Here is a 21,800-nt window from a genome sequence, read left to right as displayed (position 1 = left end):
AATGAATGCCAAGCCTTGATCAATGGGGAACAAAGCAGCTGTTGGGTACAAAACAAGTTTGGTACCACAAGTAGTCCCAATGAAGAAGCACCACAAACAGCTTACAAATGTGACGAAATACTTGTCTTGCTAACTATTTACTTTTTAAAAATTCATTAGGGCAACAGTTCCAAAAACAGCATTTTAAAAAACAAATCCATCTTCAACAAGGTCCTAGAAGTTACAAACTTAAAATGCCATAGGCATTTTCTTTAAAAAAATAATAATAATATATCAACATTGTTCTCTTCAGTGGTTCCTAATCCAAAGGGATTCAGGGCTTCTTCCCCCCATTGCCTCTGGTATACTGTTCTATTCCTAGCAAGCACCCTGGGGAATGGAGTTTTATTCCCATCAAGGGAAAACTCTCTAGCAGCCTTTTGAACAGTACTTACTCAAATATGGTGGTTTGTAAGGCGCTCGTGTATTAGACAGCAGTCCATCCAGTTCCTTCCTCTCCAGAGTGCTGTGAAGGGCCTTCTCTTTGCCAAAGGTGGAGAAGGACCTCTCTGCCCCTGGCTGGGCTTCTGGTGTTTCAAACACTTCAGTGTCTGGAACAGAGTCCATACCGGGCACATGAAGATTGCTGCGGTAATCCGCAGCTTGGCGTCCATCAGAAGGGACAAAAGAGGGCATCCAGCACCGATCCGAGTGGCCCAAGGCTTTACATTCCTCCGTGCAATTAGAGAAGAGATCCATGCCTACAAGCAGGAAAGAGAGAAAAACTGTAGATATAATCTTCAGCATCATGACCAGCTGCTGATAGATGTATGGTGATCAAAAAGGAGTTGGGTGTTTTTTTTTCCATCACCTTCATTCTCCCAATAAAGAATCTGATCATTCAGTCTTCAAAAGACAGCACCTTCATTTAAAAAGAAAGGAAGTGCTAGAACGCTCCACAAATGGCAAAGCAATCATAAGATGACAGGAAAGATTGTTATTATATATATAATAAAATATTGCGAACTTCCTCCATCAAGCTATCTGGGAGCTGGTCCCACTGTGTTTGATGGTAATGGCAGCGGCTTGATGCCCAACAATCGTCAACAAGGGGTTAGTATGACACAAAAAGGGTGGCATAGTGGGGAGGAAAGATGAGAAAGGGATGTAACTAAGTGGAATGAAATTCCACTTGTTCGGCTAGTGGAAAATGTCAATATACAGATAGGCTAAAGATTAAGGACTTTATTTTGGAGGAAGGAACATGACCTAAAAGAGCCAGCCTTTGGCACCATTTCTTCCAAGTTATTTTTTCTGCTACCATCTACTTTACAGTCCCTTAAGCCACATTAGTAGCTGTAAAAAAAAAGCCTATTGTGAAATTACTCTAATTAGTGGCACTAAGGGTAGCTGAAGCCTGATGCGACACAGATCCAGATACTATTGACAAACGTGTTAATGCTTACTCTATACCAGCAAACACTGGTCCCTGCCAACATGAAACTGTTTGCTTACAAATCCTTTAAAGCTATTAGAATTCTAAATGACAAGTGAGACTATCTTCCGATAGGCATTTCAATAGACTGATTCCTTTAAGGCACTAGGACAGGTTTCTCGAAGGAGCAGTGATGGTTGAAGTCGTTAAGAGTGGAATGGAATAACCAATGTTTGCTCAAGAGTGATATTACTGCATGCTTAAGAATTCAGTGGTCAAAAGTTGTTTTTCATGGCTTTGCTTGGAGAAAGAACTGAAAGGTTTTAGAGCTGAATTTGTACATGTAACAGTGGAAGAAAGCCTCGTGTTGACTTGGCTGGACAACAACAGCAATAAAATCACCCCCCCCTTCCCTAACACAAAGCTTACCGCTCCAACAAAACACCAAAACTCATTAACACTAAAGATACTGTTCAACACCAACAAAATGATCCACACAGCCTGGCCACCATCAGATGTTCATCACTGTAAGCCGCAGATCGTCATTTCCCAAACCTAGAGCCAAGACTCACTGGCATTGCATCATGGCAGCCTTGCAAGTCAGTTGGCAGGCTGCGGACTGCAGAGAAAGGAATAATCTGCCACAAGACCTTTAAAGTGTACAGCTCCTCTGTGTCAGGATTCGGGAATGGCAGCTGGTTCCTACAGATTACATTTTCCTGATAAGAAATGTCTACTATTTTTAATGCAATAGAAAAGACTATGTAGCCACTGTCCTAAATCAGTATCAGCTATCCCCACCCACACTACCCTCCAAGCAAAGATTCATATTAAGAATTCTGCTGCAGCTTTTATAAGTAGAAGCAGTGTCTTAGCAAATTTTCTGCAAATAAGGTATCCCACCCAATTACCAACAAGTGCTTGATAACTAGAGAAACACAAGGGGATTTGTCTCAAGATTAATCTCACTTTATAATGACAGTTTTATTTTAAATTAAGCTTTGTGCAATACAAAGTCTGGATTTGACTGTAACCTTCTACTGATAATTGCTATGCAGAAGTCTGGAAGTAAATTACTAATCGGTGAGCTGTTGAGGAATGCAAACGTGAACGGCAGCTGGGATTAAAGATTTAGGGGAGGAATAGCATCCGAGACATACAAATGGTTTGTGAAATAAATGGCTAGCTTATTTCTTTGCTGACACAATGGTAAAGAAAAGGGGTGGACAGAAAAGGCATTCTGAGACATTTTCAACATTTCTCTAGCAATATTCCTCTCTTTATATAATAAATCCGACTAGTAACTTTCTAGCAGATATTGCAATTGCAAAGCTGATTTTTAAAACATAGCTTAACATTTATATTTCATAAAAAATGAAGCAAATATAAAGAAATAAGTCATAATATTATCCAGAAGGATTTCAAGTTTCATTACAGTCACAATCTCTGTATTTGTTCAAAACGGCTTCTGAAAATAAATTTCAGTTTTGGAAACTGACACAAAGACATGAGAAAACAAGTAAAACTATATTATATTCCTTGTATAGGTCATTCCTCCCCCAATTCAAAACTACCTGTTTGCAGTTGTGAAACATCTATGAAATTGTAAACTCCTTTGATTTTTGCTGCTAAATGCAGTGAATTAAACATGTTGTACAATGCTGTGCAATAATATAGTATAATGCAAAATAGGAAACTATACAATAGCTACTATAAATAGGTATAATCAAACCCTAGTTAAGCACTTTAAGTTCCCATGTCATCAGGTAACTGATAATAACAGGTGCTATCCAACTGAGTGACATTCAGAATAGACCCATTGAAACAACAGACTGAAGTTACTTTCGTGCATTGATTTCAATGGGTCTGCCCAGAACATGACTAATGTTGGATATCAGCCACAGAAACTTTTAAAATGCTGTTCTGCTCAGAAAAACTACCATGATTTCAATGGGCCCTACTCCCAGGGGTATAATGTTTGTGATTCAGGTGCTAAACTCTGCCTGAGTCACATCCTAACACACACACACACACACACACACACACACACACACACACACAACGTAAGTTAGGCAAGCATGGATTTAAGGGTTGTAGCCAATGGCAGGTTGCACAACCAAAAGTGTTTCTTCAAGACCCGGTTTCCACCAACTTCTACTGCCAAATCCAGGGGCGAAAACTGGGTGGCTCTCCTTGTGCTAGCAAATGTCTTTTTGCTAGCATAAAGCCAACAAAATCCCAATTGTTTAGCAAGAGGAGAAACAAAATGTCTCTCCCACCCAAACCTTGAAGACTGAAATGATCAGACCATTACATCCTACAATACAATATAGAGAAATGAAGATTCTGGTTTAGAAATTGTACTGGCAAAAATGCAGACTTTAATTCAAGTTGTGCATTCTCCCATTTTTAAACTGTCTATAACAGGGTGACATTTTACCAAATGGTTTCTAACAGGTGTTTCTTCATGGTGTCATAATGACCTAGAATTGGAGCAATAGAAGCACAGCTGGTGATGCATAGATTCAGTAAACAGAGAGATTGTGAATGGCTCAGTGTCTGGGAATTGAATTGGCTCTGGGGTGTTTTTTGTGTGTGTTTTTTTCCAGATCAGATTGCAATGTAGTTTTATGGCAAGCTAGCAATCTTATGCACGTTTACTCTGAAGCATGTCACACTGTATTCAATGAGACCTATACCCTAACTGGTGTGTTTAGGATTGCACATTCCGTCACTCTCATGTAATATTTAATAATGAAAACCTTTTAGAGAAAGAAACGAGATTTGGCTTTGTGCTCTACTTTACAGAAAGAGAGACCGTATCAGGGAATGTCTGCTTCCACCTGCTATGCCCCATTCTCCTGCCTTAGGAGGCTTTATCAGAAGATGACAGAAGGACAGAAGTTGGGGAAGGGGGTGGCTAGATACTAATCTCATTGCCTTAGGGTTATTTTCACAGTTTGTCATATGCCTCTTTGCAATTTATTCCAGGAATGTGGAATCTTCTTGCAACCCAAGGGCCACAATACCTCAAGGGTGACCTTCTGGGAGCCACATACCAGTGGGGTGTGTGGCAATACACGCCACTCTCCACCTTCCATCTAGGCAAGCAAGATGTATTGTCACAGGTAAAACCACAAGAGGAGGATGCAGAGAAGGTTCAGTGAGGGGTGGAGCCTGGGGAAGGGGTGTGGCCTGAATTCCAATGACCTACAGAGTCCTGGTGGGCCACATTTGGTTCCCAGGCACCTGCTTTATATGCTGTCTTAATTTTCTTTGATATATTTTGAATGAATTGTTGCATTGTGTAGTAGGAATATTATAATTGTTGTTATGCACCATGTCTATTGTACTATTGCATTGCAGTTTTGTTTTCTGAAACAGCTCTGAAGACAGATGTAGAAACAATCAGTCATAAAACTGACAGATTTTAAGCGCAATGGCTTCAAATAAGTGATTTAAAACCACCAAGCACAAAACCAGTTTCTTTAAGTTTTATAATACCATTTTCCATTTATGCAATGTCACCAAAAGTCTTTTTATGGCCTGGGGTGTGTATTTAGGATAGAGGGCAACTGCTACAGTGTTAGGTTGGGTTTCATATACCATCTCTTTCATTACATTTATAGCCTGTACCACCCCAAAAGACTGAATGTGGGTAACTTCTCCTCTTGCAAACAAACAAAAACCCAGCAAAACCAAATAAACATGTTTGTGGCATATGATGTTCTGGAAATCATAGTAATTATACATTTCTTTAGACTTGGAGAGCTAACTAATTTGCAAGAAATAAACAACTAGTCAATGAATGGCTAGTGTTATCACTAACACTTGTTGATTTACCACTAAAATACAGCTTGTTCACTATTTCGTAAACTTCAGTGCAAAAGAGCCCTGCCAAGGACTGAGGAAGTGGCTGCTTCCTCTGAACTTCTCAATAAACCAAGAATCCCGTTACTGATTTATATATAAAGGAAATGTTCAGTCACTCAAACACTTCCATCTCAACTTTGTCATAAATCTAACATGATGTGCAGTCTCTCTCTGCTAACTTATCTATTATTCCTGCCAAATCTACATTGGGGGAGATTGAATTAAAAATGGTAACTGAATTTGGAAAAAAGGAAAAATTTCTATTACATGTTAAACTGGGATTTTAAAAGTAAATGAGAGTTATGGATTTTCAATGACTGTGCCAAAAGGGTTCTTCAAACAACTAGTACAAGTTACTTGTCAATAATATCCCTCAGTATATCTCAATTGTTATAAACAAAAAACACGAGCAAACAAACAATTTGTCCCTCACACTCCATCTATATTTCTGAACAATTTCCACTGCCACTAGCCATATCATGGGGTGTAAACTAGGGAAACCAAAAAGGCCATGATTATAAAGACTACGGTCAACAGTAGTATTGATTGAAATAACAAAGGGGTATGCTTGAAACTCCTCCCGCAGTCAGCACCCAGTTTGCAAGAGAACTTAAACAGCGAAGTAGGTTATAACTACGTGTGGAAGTGCAATCCCATTGAATTCAATGGGGCTAAAGCAGTCTAGCTATTCACAATAACGAAGCCTTTATAAGGCATTCAGGTTTACATGAAATAACATGATTTGCTCTCAAACGTTAGGCATTTTTGAGATTTGTTCCTTCTTGATTAAATTAAATTAAGAGGAGAAAGAGAAAAGTATGCACAGAAAGCCTCTAGAGATTTTGAATAATCTTCAAAGTATCAGTCTCTAATTATCCAATTAAAAATTGCAACTGTAAGTAATAAGTATGCCAGACTTTCTTTCCTCCTCCCCTCCTCCCACCCGCCAACTGCACCTACTTTCTCCAAAACAGTTACATTTTTAAATAATAAAAGGCACTTCCCAGCTCTTTGGCAGCAAAAGTAGTCTTCAAAGTTTGCTTTCAACTACATGCATGGTTTTTTTTCCATCTGTGCTCTATGTCACCACAAGGTTTTCTAGATATTACAGTAACGTCATGACAGAATCTAGACCAGTGGGTTGTGAACAATCTTAAGGATAGCATCTACAGGAAAACAACTTAAAGATACAAAAGTCTTCCCAGAAAATAAAAGCACCAGAATGATATTCAAATCAAGGAACAACCTGGAATGAAAAATAAGAAATAGCTATCTATGCTCCTTTGGAATTTTGGCATTTTCATTTCTCATTCTCCACACAGTAACAGCAATGCAATTCTCTTTCCAGTTCCTAGAATTGAACCCTGTTGGTTCTTATCTGAGCAGCTAAGAATTGTTCCTTAAATCCCTTGACAAGAGAATCCTGTGAAATTAAACACACACACACACACCCTTGGTCATTGGCTTTTTAATGGCAATTCCCTTAAGATGCTCGGATGCAAGCAGAGATTTAAAAACAAAAACTAAACATAAATCCTTGCAGTACAGCCAATCACACACTGGACAGTCACTCTATCCCTGTTTCATTCACATCTGTGCCCAAAAGCAAAGCCATAAATTTTGTCTACAATCCAAGTCCATTTTTTAAAAAAATTCTGTACTGTAGCTATGTTCAAGTTTGAGAAGATCCCTTGCCTTTTTCTTTCCCTATGAAAAATCTAGCCTTTGCAAGTCAGCGTACTTTTTGTATGTTTATTTCGTGAACATCTAGACGCAATGAGGTGGTGGCTGAGGTCCAAGTCCTGGCAGACAGGTGCTCATATCACACAGCATAAATGCAAACAAACACAGAGAGTGGTACTTAGCACCTATGCTGGAAGTCTCAGAAGAGAAGCCAAGAACTTAATTACTCATGGATTTAAAAAACACACACACACCAAGAGAGAGGCGTACATACACCACTAGATGCACTCCTAAAAAGATTTATCTTCAGGAGATAATTCTACATGCAGAAAGTGTTTCTTTAATGGAGCACATCCTGCCAAAAGCTACCACAATTATATCACCTGAAGTCACAATCTAGCACCCTTACTTTGTGTCAAATTTATTGTCTACACTACAATTACTGTATGAGGATTCATTTGTTGACTTTGGGGTCTTTTCCCCCAACCCTCTCTCTCCTTTTGTTGTACTCCTCCTGTTGGGTTGTTGTTTTTTTTAACTTTTTATTTTAGACTCTTGAGATTCCTCCCCCCTCTAAAACCCCAATAAAACATTTATGCGGGGAATATACTGAACAGTCCAACGATTTTCCTGAGCTGTGATTGATCTCAATCAAATAACTAGTCCACAATTCTTCAGTGAGTTACAGCAGGGAATTGGACTCTTTTGTTTAGATCGTATACCATTCCATCTTTCAGGAAACAAAATGCATATAATATTATGTTGTACTGGTATAAAGCCATCCGTGTCCATGATGCTTTACAGAGTACAAGAAGGCAAAGCCATGTCCAGTGAGTTTACAACCTGTAATTCAACACAGAGGGATGGAAATTCAGGCAGCATAAACAGAACGTAAGAAAATAAGAGAAGCCCTGCTGGATGACACACTCTGTTCTCATAGTGGCTCACCAGATGTCTATAGGAAGCCCATAAGCAGAACATAAACACACTGGGAAGATGCTAGTCCTACTCAACATAGACCCATTCAAGTTAATAGCTATAACTAAGTTAGACTCATTAATTTCACTGAGTCTACTTAAATACAACCAAACAGCACTCTCCTACACATGATCCCTAGCAACTGGTGTTCAGTAGAACAAGTGGCAAGTAGTCACTGACAGTCTTATCTTCCTTGTTGTTGGCACCCTCCTTGAATATGACTAATAGCCTTATCCTCTGCAAATTCCTCCCTCTTCAAGCTGTCCAAAGCCATTTTGGTGCCCATCACTACATCTTGCAGTAGCACATGCCATCATTCCACTATGGGATGTGTGAAGAAGTGCTTCCTTTTGTCTTTCCCAAGTACTGTACAGTGGTACCTCAGGTTATATATGCTTCAGGTTACATACGCTTCAGGTTACAGGCTCCGCTAATCCAGAAATAGTACCTCGGGTTAAGAACTTTGCTTCAGGATGAGAACAGAAATCGTGCAGCAGCGGCGCAGCAGCAGCAGGAGGCCCCATTAGCTAAAGTGGTGCTTCAGGTTAAGAACAGTTTCAGGTTAAGAACAGACTTCCAGAACGAATTAAGTTCTTGACCTGAGGCACCACTGTATTCCAAAATTCAGGGTTGTTGAAGGGGACTGGGTTCCAGCAGTATGAGAGTAAGAAAAACTTTTATCCACTTTCTTCCCACCATAAATAATTTGATACCACGAAATTATGTCCCCTGCTGACTCCCCCCCCACACACTTTTTAAAGCCCCAAACTTTATAGCCTGGCTTCATAAGGAGGTTGTTCCAGCCCGCTTTCCCTTTCTACATAGGGAAATAATATGGGATTCTTTCAATTACATGTACTAAGGAGGCAATCATAGACCCACTTATCTGGAAGCAAGCTCCATTTAACTCAATGACTATACATCTATAGGACGGCAGTGTTAAGCTTAGTTGCATTAGGTAATGGGTTGTTGTGCTGAAACACTTAATGAAAAAGGGGCAATCTGGGTATATTTAGTAGCTGTATATAGCACATTCTAAGGGTGGTATTCTAAGGATACCAATTGGTATCCATCAGTTAACAGAAGGCATCTGTCAGTGAAATGGGGAAGGAACTAATTTTTGGCCCCCATTTCTCTCCAAATCTGCTTCAGGGTTTTGGTGGGCCCTATGGAGAAGACCTGGGGACACAGGGAGCTATAGCGGGAATCACCTCCCTCTCTGGTCCACTAACTGCCTTCCATCAACTGCGGGTATACAACCTTTAATATTTGTATATTATTTTCCAATGTTTCCAGCACTTCACAAGGATTATCTTGCTGCAACACTTACAGCAATCCTATGGTGTACCTAAGCATACTGTGTGCATATTTGAAGACGAGGAGTTAGATGCTGTGAATGGCTTGCCTAAGGCTACCTAGTGAATTCACAGAGCAAGAGACAGGATTCACACCAGGTCCACTGTTGCTGTGCATCCCTGCTGGCATTACCCTAAGTAACATTTTCCCCAAGCTTGCCACAAACACCTGACATCTCTAAAGTGAACACTACAGCATTTTCTTCTACCTGATGCTAAACACAGGGCATAAACGAAAAGGGCTTGAGGGTTTATGTATTTTCCCCCTTAATTTCCAGGTGACTTCATTTATTAGCAGTTTTAGATCACTGATGCAGTGCTATTATGCAAGCACTTCTGGAATGAGATGAAACTAAACAGAATCAGTAAAAGAAGCAAAATGTGAAGCGAGAGAGCAGCATTAGGAGACATGTAGAGTGAAAATGAACTATTTTTAAAAGCAAAAGTGGAAGCGGGGATTAGAAAGACATTGTGGTCATTTCCTACAGATAGAACAACTTCTGCATCCATAAATAAATAATGCAAGCACACACACCTGTATATGTAAATAAGTGGATAAGAAGATGGGGATAGTTAAGTATTCCAGCTGTAGCCTCTTATTTTTTATATTTAGAATACTGATGAAGTTGGAGCCTGAAACACTTAACTGAATTCATTTATTTATATATTACTATTTGGCTGCATCATATATAGAGCCTTCTTCAATGCAGTTTAATTTTGTTGTTTTTCATTCATATATATATATATATATATGAGAGAAAATATATAGTGCCCTTGAACACTCCTCTAGATCGTTGTTAGCTACTCAAGTTCAAAGAAAACTAGTTCCCTCTCTTTCACAGAATAAACCAGGCAAAATGGACGGGAGTGGGAGTGAAAGCAGGATCCACTTTGTTAGAAAGGGTGCTAGGGAAAGCGTGACCTATGTGAAGAAAACGAAAGTCTTGCATTTATCAAAGAGCTTAATATATGTATCCCAAAGTCACAGGAGTAAGGTGAGATATTCCAGGACACTCCATGAATACGGATTCACACAGTGTCAGTATACCACAAAAATCCTTGTGCAAAGCGATAGCCATAAATGCCTAGCATAATTTCTCAAAACTGGTTATTTCAATTATTAACTTAAGTCAAAGTTTCAATTCAAAATGTTAAATCTAATTAGACTCAAAAGAAATTGTTCAATATAATTTATTCCTCTCCACTTTATTTGCGCAAGCCTGTAATTTAACAGGCAAGTCTACAAGTCAAGAATACCACAGACCATGTGTTTTTTTAAGTAAATGGATCAGAATTGGTTTAAATTCAAGCATTTTAGCTTGTTGGGTTTTGGTGTTGAAATCACAAATAACTAGATTAAAACAAAATGAAGCCTTTAAAGTTTGGACCCTATGTTGTGAAATAAATAGCATCAATGCATTAGGGCAATGCAAGAACAGATAAAAAGTCTCAGGTCATCATAAATACCCTAATTTCAGATAATCCATTAAAAACACAGAGAGAACAGCAACAACAAAAAGCTAAGTGTAGTACACTGGTAGATGCTTCTCAACTAAAATGGCTTTTTGCTTGATGTGCATTACGATGATTATATTCCCGCATTCTGCCTCTCCATTCCGGGCCTTTGTACAGATGTTTATTCTTTTCTCTCCTATTTGGTTATTATGGTTCATTATGTTGAGAGAATAAACTGATTGAAATGTTCAGAGAGATGAGTACCGCAATAAAATGTGTGTTGGGAGGGGGTTGGAAGGAAACAGACAGGGAGATGAGGGCAAAGGGGGATTTTATCATGCTTGAGCACTGCTGCCTCTGAAATGATGCAGAGGAACCAGGGGTAGCTTGGAGGAGAAAGGAGCCTAAAATGCACATATCTGGAAGTCGGGGGTAGAGGGAACCATATGCCAGATACAGAGAGAGAAAAGAGGGGCGGGGGAGAGAGAACGGTTCTGTGTTCCGATGTAAACTTCTGGCAAGAGCTGGTTTGTTGTCAGGTTCCCAGACACAAAATAGATGCTCTGTTCACTAAGCATGAATCCCTGCAAGGAGCAGGGAGCTCAGAGGCTCTTGGCTTTCCTCAAGTCTCATTAGGTCTGCATATTAATGACTTGCAGTAATATAAAGCAGCCCTTGAACAGGCTTTCCTCTCTCCCCCCACCCAACCCCGTCTTACAACGCGCCCAGGCTTCTTGTAGCAAAAGAAACAACACACTTGGAAGAGCAAAGGGCTGAAAAACCAACCAGCCAGCCTCTCTCAGTGCTTCTGAGGAAATTGAGTAGGGTGGGGTTCACCTTCATGTCCTCTCTCCAGATGGTTTGGGCTACAGCTCCCATCAGCTCTAGCCAGCCCTGGCTGGTGCTCATGGGAGATGTAGTCCAAAACATTTGGAAGGGACCCAGCTGAGGAAGGCTGTTCTAGCAAGAGAGGAAAGCAAGACATGCACACTTCCTCAGAGGATCACCTTGAAAGGTGTGGCTGTAACAACCAAGAGGAAGCCCCTTGAATTTTTGTGACTTGATCGATATTAATGCAAAGATTGGATTCCAAGACCTCAGCTGATGACAATTCAGAAACAGCTGGCACTGAATACTGTAGGGTGTGCATGACAGCCACGTAAATGCCAAAAGAACCCTTGCTCCTCTCAAACTGGTGGAAGCAGCTCCACCACAAGACTATGCTCTCTTTTCATCCAGAAGCCGGTGAAGATCAAATCACCATGTACCACACAATCATTAATATCCAAATATCACAATTAGATGCAGCCCACTTATTGGCTTATAAAAGCCAGGTTAACGAGATAGAAAGTAGCATCCTGCAAGTGCAAGGCATCACATATTCAAGATACCCTGTGAGACGCTACTGATCACCACACACGCACACACACACACACACACACAAACCTTCACCATCCAACTGCCATTCATTCATGACTCTTTTGCTGCCTCGCTCTTTCTCATTCAAACCCCTAGGGGCCCACTCCTTGTGCATCACTCAACAAAGCCTGCTATCCAGTTGATGCTGCAAGCTGCTTTGAAATCTTCTCAACAGCTTTTCAGACGATCTTTTTCTGCCTGCTCCCAAATGTGTCAGTACCTCTGTACCTCTAATAGGCAAGGAAAGTCCACCACACAGATTAACATACCAAAACTCTGTAGCTCTCAAGAGCAAGCCAAGGTTGTGGTGTGTGTGTTTTTTAAAAATTGCACACACATAAATATGTATTAAATGGAACACTCTTAAAACCCTTCCATGCATCTGCAGAAAAAGACAACAAACACTCTGTATCCCATTACTTTCAGGCCTATTATTTATTTATCTATCTGTAATTGCCCTTGCTGCCTCGCTTATTAAAAGATCAAATATTTAGATTCCCCCTTATCAGACTTACCAGAGGATTGACCTCGATTAGTGGCGTCATGATCGCTGTCTCCTTGCTCACTGTCTCCATGACCACTGTCCTTAGAGCTTACTATGTCTGCTTCCTGGAATGCAGAACTAGAAACATAAAAAAGCGCTTAATATTTGAACACCCAGGAAAAAGGGAAAGTCATAAAACATTCTTCTGCCATCACATGGCCACATGTGGAGCTGCACTCAGCCAGACCTCCCGCTCACAGCACTGATGTTGCTGTTGCTGATGTTGCTGCTGCTGAGAAGCTCTTTCCATCAGAAACAAAACTTGTACTTCCAGGCATTAATAATCCATCTGGACAGTCAGTAGCCATTATTACACTGCCTGTGCTACAGAGTTGTTATGAATAATTTGGCTGAATTTGCTTAAACTGGGAAGCTAATTTCTGCACAGAGAAGTCAATACTATATGCCAGTTCTTGAAGAGAGGCTCATAAGTATTTGAGGCACGTTTCAGACCAGCACAAAATGAGATTCCACTCTCTTTTCAGGTAATCTCTGCAAGACCCACCAAAAGCCATAATTCAAAGGTGTTCATTCAGGGCCGATTTATTCTGCTTAATGTTCCTGTCTGAACAAATTCATTTTTATATTCCCCAGCTATTATTCGACATCTGCAGTAAACACATTTCCACGTCCTCCTTCATACTTGCTGAAATACATCTCAGGTTGTGCAAAATTAGGGCCGTAATTTAGGAAATCAGGAGGTCCTACCTGTTTACCCGCCGTGGTCTATCAACTAGATAACTGAGCTCTGCACGCTGGTGTTTAGTCTAGAAAAATAATTAGAAAAAAATAATTGAACTCCCAGTGTGTTTTTTGAAGGCAAAACCAGTTTATGTATCTATAATTATTATAATGGATCTATAAGTGCATTATAGTTAAGCCATTGAATACCCAAGAAACAAGTATCACTGGTGTATCTGAGTTCCTTACTTCCCTTACATTGGCAAGGACTGAAATAATAGCCCTAAGGCAAATAAACAAAGATTACTCTTGAATTCCATGCCTATATTGAATAGCAATGGGTGAAAAATGTCAAATGAGGTACTACTTATTCTGAATAATAAACCTACAATTTGAACACCTCTGTGTATTTCATTGAAGCATATGGAAAGAAGAAATACAAATTTATTTATTTATTTTTTTAAAAAGATGAACAAGGAGAATATTTCTTCTTAGGTTCTAGAAGAACAATTTTTCAAATATTATCAAAAATTCTTCATTGGCTTCTCCAAGGTGCAAAACACTGTTTTCTCTCAGTAATAGACACAGAGAGTATACACTCAATTAAATACCCAGCAGACCACATTTTAATCGAAGAATGTTAAGTCCAGATTATGTGATCTGCAAAAATTCTTTACACACCAGGGTAACACAAAACATGCATAATGTGGCAGAATGTTGAGCTTTGATAGAAGCTTGCAGTTGCATTCTTTTGAGATGGTTCTTTTATAACAAAAAGTGCTTCATATGGAACCACTCTGCTAGAGTCATGAAAAGTTAATTAATAAATCCTTAATTCTTGAATTAATTAAAACTGCTGCCTGGTAGTTAGATGTTCATAACCACAAGAAACCCCACCACTCCCCCCACAACCTTAATCATACAGGCAGGCACTTTGAGATGTAAATGGCAGCTTTTTAATTAAAACACACACACACAAAAACTTTACTGCATTGAATAGAAGCATCATTACAGAAACTATTTCAGATTTGGTGTTCCTGAAAGGAGCAATAAAATAACTAAAGGACCAAACGAACAGCAAAAAATTCCCTGACATGCATGGATTGGTCTGCACTGAGGGAAAATAAAAACTGGCAGCTGACCCAGGGCTGTGTTGCTTTGATACAGAAAAGGAAGAAGCTAGGCTAGCTTCATTCAAATGCACATAGTGTGGGCGCTTGGCTGCAACCATTTCTAAGATGCTCCCCAGTGCACAATTGCTTCTGCCTCTGAAAAGAAGCTACTTACTGGCTGAAACCAAAAGGTGCCTCAAAACACACAGAGCTGTCCAAGTAGCCTGCCCTGCACCAGGATGGAGCAAGATGGATATTTAGGAGGGGTGTGTGTGTGTGTGTGAGAGAGAGAGAGAGAGAGAGAGAGAGAAGGTAGACAAGGCATGTCTACACAGAAGTAAGTCCCCTTATGTTCAGTGGAGCTTTTCCCCAGGTAACTGCACATCATGACAGCCTAAATAACAGTGAAGGAATTAGAGATGGTGCAGATGAAGGAAAGGTGCACTGCAGTTTGATGGCAGTACAGTGGCTGGAAATGCATGTGTTGCTGGAGAGAGGGCATAAATCAGCTGACTACTCATCTGCTACTACTTGCCACAACTGTAGTAGTAATCTACAGCCCACTTAAGAGAACTGAACTGAGCAGCAGGTTGATAGTGCCAATTAATAAATGACAGTCTGGAGACCTGTAAGCATTTGAGCAGGGAGATTATAAGGCAAGTCAATGCTAGTGACACTTAATACCAGTAGTAATACCAGTAGTAACATTAATAATTAGAGAAAAATATGCAACCAGTTAAGTGAGAGTTCTATGTGCAGCTGCTCAGGAGTAAGCCCCCTAGAAGGCAATGAGACTTCCTTATGAGGAAATATTTGTTTACTCTTCACTTGACCACCTTGGAACTTCCACCTGATTTAAGCACATCAGGTTCCAACACTGATAGTTGGTAACTGTTACAGCTCAAGAGCCAGTAAGATATAATAGGGTGTCAGACTAGGAGCAGGTGAGACCTAGATTTAAAACTCTTCTCACCCAAGAAGCTCATTGGGTGACCATCATTCAGCCTGGTCTACCTCTAAAGGTTGTTGTGAGGGAAAAATGGGTATGGAGAACAACATGTGCCCCCTGCAGTTCCAGGGAGGAAAGACAGGTAAGTCTAGCAAAAGATAGTGAGGGATACAGCAAAGGGAGAGGAGGAGGAGTGCCCTTGTGGTAAGTGGCTCCTGAGGTTGTGAGAAGCCCGGAGGGCAGCCAGATGCCTTACCTCGCTGGACAATATACTGCCATTGGAGATGATGTCGGGCTGCTGGTCGGTGTATCCCGTGACGATGGCCCCGCAAGGGTTGTGCTCGGCGTCGGTGCTGCGGGAAGGGCTGCAGGGCTTGAGGAACATCAGGTCCGTCTTGGCCGACTCGGGGGTGAGGCAGACCTGGTAGCAGTAGTTCTGGTTGTGGTGGTGGGAGCCGAAGCTGGCTGACTCCTCGACGGGCACCTGGGCCGGGTTGCTGGGTACGTTGGAGCTCTGCACGAGCATGATATCGGACTTGCTGAGCTTCTTCTTGCGCGCCCGCGCTTGGCGGCTGCAGCAGGGGCAGCAGCAGCAGCAGCTGAGGCAGCAGTCGCTGGCCAGGCACGTGTAGATGTTGAGCTTCTTCTCCTTCTGGCAGCGTACGGCCAGCACGATCATGGCCAGCAGGAAGATGAAGGAGACCGAGCCCAGCGCGATGATGAGGATCAGCGTCAGGTCCAGGGATGTCTCGCCGCCGGCGCCGCCCCCCGAGCGGCTGGGCCGGTGCTCTCCGCCGGGGCCCCCAGCGCCCCCGGAACCCAGCCCCCCGCCGGCCCCTGCGCCGCCTCCGCCGCCTCCCGCGCCCGCGCCCTGCCTCTCCACGGCGCTGTCCACCAAGACCACGTGCAGGGCGGCGGTGGAGGAGAGCGGCGGCTGCCCGTGGTCGCGAACCTCGATGACCAGCTCGTAGGGCCGCTGCGCGTCGCGCTTGGCGGGCACCTTGCGCGCGGTGCGCAGCTCGCCCGTGCGCCAGTCCATGCGGAACAGGCTGGCCTCGTTGCCGCGCGCGATGCTGTAGGTGAGGCGCGCGTTCTCGCCATCGTCCGCGTCCACGGCCGCCACGCGGGTCACCAGGTAGCCCGGCTCGGCGCCGCGGGGAAGCACCTCCCGCGCCGGCGTGCCATTGCGCCCGGGCAGCGGGCTGACGATGGCGGGCGCGTTGTCGTTCTGGTCCACCACTACGATGTTGACCGTCGCGTTGCCGGCCAGAGCTTCCTCGACGTCGGGGTCGTCGGGTCCTCCGCCTCCGCCCGCCGCGTCGCGGGCTTCCACCTGGAAGCTGAACTCCTTGAGCTGCTCGTAGTCGAAGGAGCGCAAGGCGTACAGGAAGCCGTTCTCGGAGTTGATAGACACGTAGGTGAACACCGACATGCCCTGGATCTGGCTGTCAAGGATGGAGTAGGCCAGCTGCGCGTTGGCGCCCTGGTCGCGGTCGGTGGCGCTCACGGCGTAGATGTACGCGCCAGGCACGTTGTTCTCGCTCACGTACACCTGGTAGACGGGCTGCGAGAAGCGCGGAGCGTTGTCGTTCACGTCGCTGATGCGCACCTGGATGGACTTACTGGTGCTCAGCGCCGGCTCGCCCAGGTCCCGGGCTACCACTGTCAGCGTGTACGCGTCTCCGCCGGGCTGCTCGCGGTCCAGTGGCCCTTCGGTGACGATGGTGTAGTAGTTCTTGAAGGAGCTCTTCAGACGGAAAGGCGCGTCGCCCTGCAGCAACTCGCATTGCACTTGCCCGTTCTCCTCAGAGTCGCGGTCGGACACGCTAAACAGAGCCACCACGGTGCCCGGCGCGGCAGCCTCGCTCACGGCCTCCTTGACGGTGGAGAAGCTGATCTCGGGCGCGTTGTCGTTGGCGTCGAGCACCCGCACCAGCACTTTGCAGTGGGCGGGCACGGCGTTGGGGCCCAGGTCCTTGGCTTGCACGTACACCTGGTACACGCTGCTCTCCTCGAAGTCCAGCTCGCCGTTCACCTCGAGGCGACCCGTGCGCGGCGAGATGCCGAAGAGCTCTCGAGCACGGGCCGAGATGTGGCTGCTGAAAGAGTAGATGATCTCGCCATTCTGGCCCTCGTCCGGGTCGCTCGCGTTGAGCTGCAGCACCAGCGTGCCCGGCGGCGAGTTCTCGGGCAGGGCGACCGTGTAGACGGGCTGCTCGAAGGCGGGCACGTTGTCGTTGGAGTCCAGCACGCGGATGGTGAGGAGGGCTGTGCCCGTGCGCTGCTGGGGCTGCCCGCCATCTACGGCCGTCAGCACGTAGCGGTGTACCGCCTGCTGCTCGCGGTCCAGCGGCTTGGAGAGCACCAGCTCAGCGAAGCGGTTGCCGTCGGGCTGCGTCTGCACGTCCAGCGAGAAGTAGCCATTGGGGGTGATCTCGTAGGTGCGCAGCGAGTTGGTGCCCACGTCCGGGTCGAAGGCGCTCTCCAAGGGGAAGCGGGTGCCTGGCGTGGCGCTCTCCGAGATCTCCACCGTCAGGTCGGGCTCCGGGAAGGCGGGCGGGTTGTCGTTGATGTCCAGCACTTCGATCTCGACGCGGAAGAGCTCCAGCGGGTTCTCCAGGAAGACCTCGAGGTGCAGCTGGCACGACGGGCTCTGCTTGCAGATCTGCTCGCGGTCGATCTTCTCGTTCACGTACAGCACCCCGGTCTCCAGGTTGAGGTCCAGGTAAGGGCTCCGCGAATTGGGCACCGTCTGGAAGCGGCGAGCGGAAAGTTTTGTAATGTCCAAGCCCAGATCTTCGGCGATATTCCCCACGAAAGTGCCATGCTCTTGCTCCTCCTGCACCGTGTAGTGAAGCTGCGAAAGGGCTCCCTCCACCATCCAGATTAAGGCAAAGACGAATAGCACGACCATCTCCAAAAGGGGAAAAGAGATTTCCCCCCCTCCCCGACGCTAACACTTCCCCCTTCTCCAGGAAAAGAAATAAAACCCTCCTCCTTCGAGAAACACCGTGTCTGTGCGGGGAGGGAGGGAGGGGAGGGAGCGCCAGAGATTGATGGGAGCTTTAGAAAGGATTTATGATTCCTTTCCCTTCATGTTCTCTTTCCTCCCCCATCGCCTTCCTTTAAAATAAATTTAAAAATTGAGGTGGGGGTAGCTGGGGGAGGGAGAAATATCACCCAAGATGGGCACGGGAGGGAGCCAAGCCGAGCTCCCACCTCATCGGTGATCTTCGCAAGAAATGACCAACTGGAGGCAATAGGTAGGCGGCTATATAGACACAGGAGCCCGCTTTAATTTATTCCCAGAGTCCTGGCACTGCACCGCGGCAGCCGGAAAGGCGCTGGAGGCAGCGGTAGCCACGGCAAATCCCGAGGAACTGGTCGGTTTCAAGATTGTCCTCCGTTGGGCTTCCTGGTCGGAGCGGGAGCGCGGAAGGCTGCGGGAAGAAGCGATGGGCATGCCCCCTTCCGATGAAGAAAAAAGCATGAGAGACGGGGAAGGTCCTCTCTCTCTCTTAAAACATTTTTTTTAAAGAGAGCCACAAAAATATGACAGCCAGAGGAAGGATGGGGAGAAAAGCGGCAGCCCCAAACTTTAAATTCCCTGAATTTCTCCGGGGCTTTGCTGAGATGCTCTTAAATCTCCAGCTCTTCCTTGCATGCCTTTGCGCTCAGTTTCCTTCCGCCGTCTCCTCCTCGGCTGCTTTGCCTCTTTCTCGCTGACTAGCAAGCACATTCACTAAGCAGTGCTGCTGCTGCTGCTGCTACTGCAGCTCCTCGCGCTAGCTCGCCCGCCCGCCTCCCGTCCCGAGCTCCAGCTCCCGCGATCTCGGCTGGCAGTTTCTGAGCTCGGAGCGCTCGGCTCTTCTGTTTTTGCGCAGCGACCTGCTCCTGCCAACCAATCGCCTCGCCGTCACAGCCCCAGGGCGGCAGCCCATTGGATGTGCCGCACGTCCAGCAGCTGTCGTCACGGAGCAAAGAGGGAGGGAGGAGGAGGGGGAGAGGAGGGAGGGAGCCCGGGAGAACCCTGCGCTCCAGTCGACTCGGCGCGAGGGCGCGCGTGCGCGCCGGTCTCAGGCAGAGAGAAGAGCCCTGCCACTCCCGAGGCGCTTGCCGGGGAATCTCTGCCTCGGAAAGTTACTATTCCCCTGTCGCGGCTCCTGAGCGAGGAGATCACCTCTCGTCATCAATGCAAACCATGACGCTAATAAACAAGCTGCTCCGTGGAGATGGAATTTCCACCTGCTGCCGACTTTCCCTTTCGCCTTTGCCTATTTCGGTACCTTTCTGCTCTGGAAAGCATCGCCAACAAGGAAAACTTGACGTACATTTCCCTTACTTATTTTTCTTTTCCCCGCGGTTTGATTTTCCTTTGCCGGATCGTCTTTGACACGCAATGGAGAGCCACTTGGAGTTTCCACCAACTGCCTGCTGTGGCTTTTTTTTGGGGGGGGGCGGTCCTTAACAGCAAGCATTTATCTTCTAATCGATTTCACAAAACAAGCGCTCGCAGAGAGATGATGACACTGAATAACAATATATGGTGAACAAATTTATCCACAGGCCACCTATGCTACTATGAACATCGTACCCTCTATGGCTCAGCGGCAGGGCAGAGCAGAAGGTCGCAGGTTCAATCCCCACCGCACCCAGGTCCGGCTGGGGGAGTTTCCTGTCTGAAATTCTGAAGAGGAGCTGCCAGTCAGTAGATATCATCCTAGACCAATAGTCTGACTCGGTTTCTATGTCTAGCCAAGAATCTGACGGGATGTGGTTTTGTTGTTGCTTTAAAAAACAATAATTGTAGATTAGAGAGCACATCCGATGCAAGGCAATATTCAAACATATTACAAGATCATACTACAAGGGTAGCCAAGATGGTGCCCTCCGGATGTTATGGACTCCAACTCCCATCAGCCTCAGCCAGCCTTGCCAGTGAGCAAGGCTGATGGAAACTGTAGTCCTTAACTCCTGGAGGGCACCGCGTTGGCTATTCTTTGTTTCCGAGTTTAAATATAGGTGCTTAAATGGTTATAACCAGCGTCCCGTGCTAGAATTGTAAAAGTGGGGAGCAGGGGTGCCAACTTGAATAAAATATTGGGGGTCTCCCAGGTAAGCCCCACCCTGCATAATCGATCACATGACCCAGTGCCCCCCCCTCATTTGAATGGCAATGCTCATCAACTTGAGGGGGCACCCTGAAATATTTTATGGGGGTGCAAAGACCCCTTGCTCCTTAGGAGTTGGCTCCTGTGGCTCATTACCTTGTTAACAGCCATCCTAGTTACTGATGAAAGAAGATTATGGGGCGACATGCTTTGGCTAAAACTTGGGGTGGGAGGAGTGAAACTAGTGAATGGACGGACTACCAAACTTTTTCTCCCACTGTCGACGACTCTAGCCTAAAACAAGTACACTCAGAAGTTCTGCCGAGTTGAATGGAGCATCTTTCCGAGTTGGGATTTCTGTTTTGCTTTTTTAAAAGTGCTTTGGAGGCAGTGACGGTGGAAGAGATTACGATCAGCGAGGCTAAAAAAAAGCGAACTGGTGAAATCCCCCGTTCGACGCCCCGCGGGACAGAGTCTGTTTACTACAATTGGCTCTCCAGCCTTCGCGCAATGACTAAAGGCTCCTTTACGCAGAGGAATTGCACTATAGCAACTGAACGTAGGTGCTCCCTTGGCGCAACGCTGCCTTGCTTTTGCGCCTTATTGTTGCACGTTACTCTTTGAACTTCCCGGAGCCGCGAGAGGCTCCCACTCGCCTCCCTAAAAGCATCTTCGCGCTGGAAGGAAAGGACGTTCCCGGGTCGTTGTGTCTAACACCCAAGCTCTCCCCTCCCCCCGCGCCCACTCGCAGAGCGTCATAATTTATTACATTTGAGGAGCGGAATCAAAGAGAAGAGGGGCCAGCGGTAGGAAGTGGCCTGTCAAAGTGCAAAATGCAGCTCAGCAACTAAATGCTCTCACGTCATTTTTACAGTACGATCTTCTATTACTCGGAAGTAAGCCCTTGGGCTCATTCTCCGGTGAACATAGGCTTGAAATCCTACGCTTCCCTTACCTGGGAGGGAGCCCTATTGAACTCAACGCGCTTACTTGCGAGTAGGCGTGCATAGGCTTACACACTGGGTAGTGCTTCAGCGAAGCTCCTCGGTCTGAAGCAAGGGGTTTAGGATTGCAGGGGATGGTTTGACGTCACAGGATGGGAAATGTACCCACCAGTCATTCCTCCAAGTTGCCCTCACGTCTTCCTCTAAAATCAATGCAGAGTCAATCGGAAATGGCCACCGAAACTAGTGCTCTCGGGCTAAAAGTGGATGACCGCTACCCGA

The 21,800-nt window shown here is 45.3% G+C and overlaps 1 protein-coding gene across 20 annotated transcripts in view; it reads right to left on the bottom strand.

Annotated features, from left to right (window-relative positions):
* The window catches only part of PCDH10 (protocadherin 10), a 55,532-nt gene extending 36,202 nt beyond the window's left edge, over positions 1-19,330 (bottom strand). For 5 of the 20 annotated variants that reach the window (XR_003708161.2, XM_028742902.2, XM_028742899.2 and 2 more), the window contains exons 1-2: positions 15,720-19,330; positions 435-740 (exon numbers count right to left, since the gene is read on the bottom strand). Coding sequence is in view for 14 of the 20 variants with exons in the window: in XM_028742902.2 (XP_028598735.2) it covers positions 435-740; positions 15,720-18,377 (2,964 nt within the window). In the remaining 6 variants the exon portion in view is untranslated. Of the gene's footprint in view, positions 1-434; positions 741-12,692; positions 12,800-13,429; positions 13,489-15,719 lie in introns of those variants that run through there. The other 15 variants (XM_028742895.2, XM_028742896.2, XM_028742897.2 and 12 more) reach the window with 6 other exon arrangements.
* Between the last annotated feature and the right edge of the window lie 2,470 nt (positions 19,331-21,800).

This window comes from Podarcis muralis, chromosome 9, assembly GCF_964188315.1.
Source record: "Podarcis muralis chromosome 9, rPodMur119.hap1.1, whole genome shotgun sequence".
Taxonomy (NCBI): Eukaryota; Metazoa; Chordata; class Lepidosauria; order Squamata; family Lacertidae; genus Podarcis; species Podarcis muralis.
The sequence above is the reverse complement of the archived record's forward strand: the minus strand, read 5'-3'. Positions and strand labels throughout refer to the sequence as shown.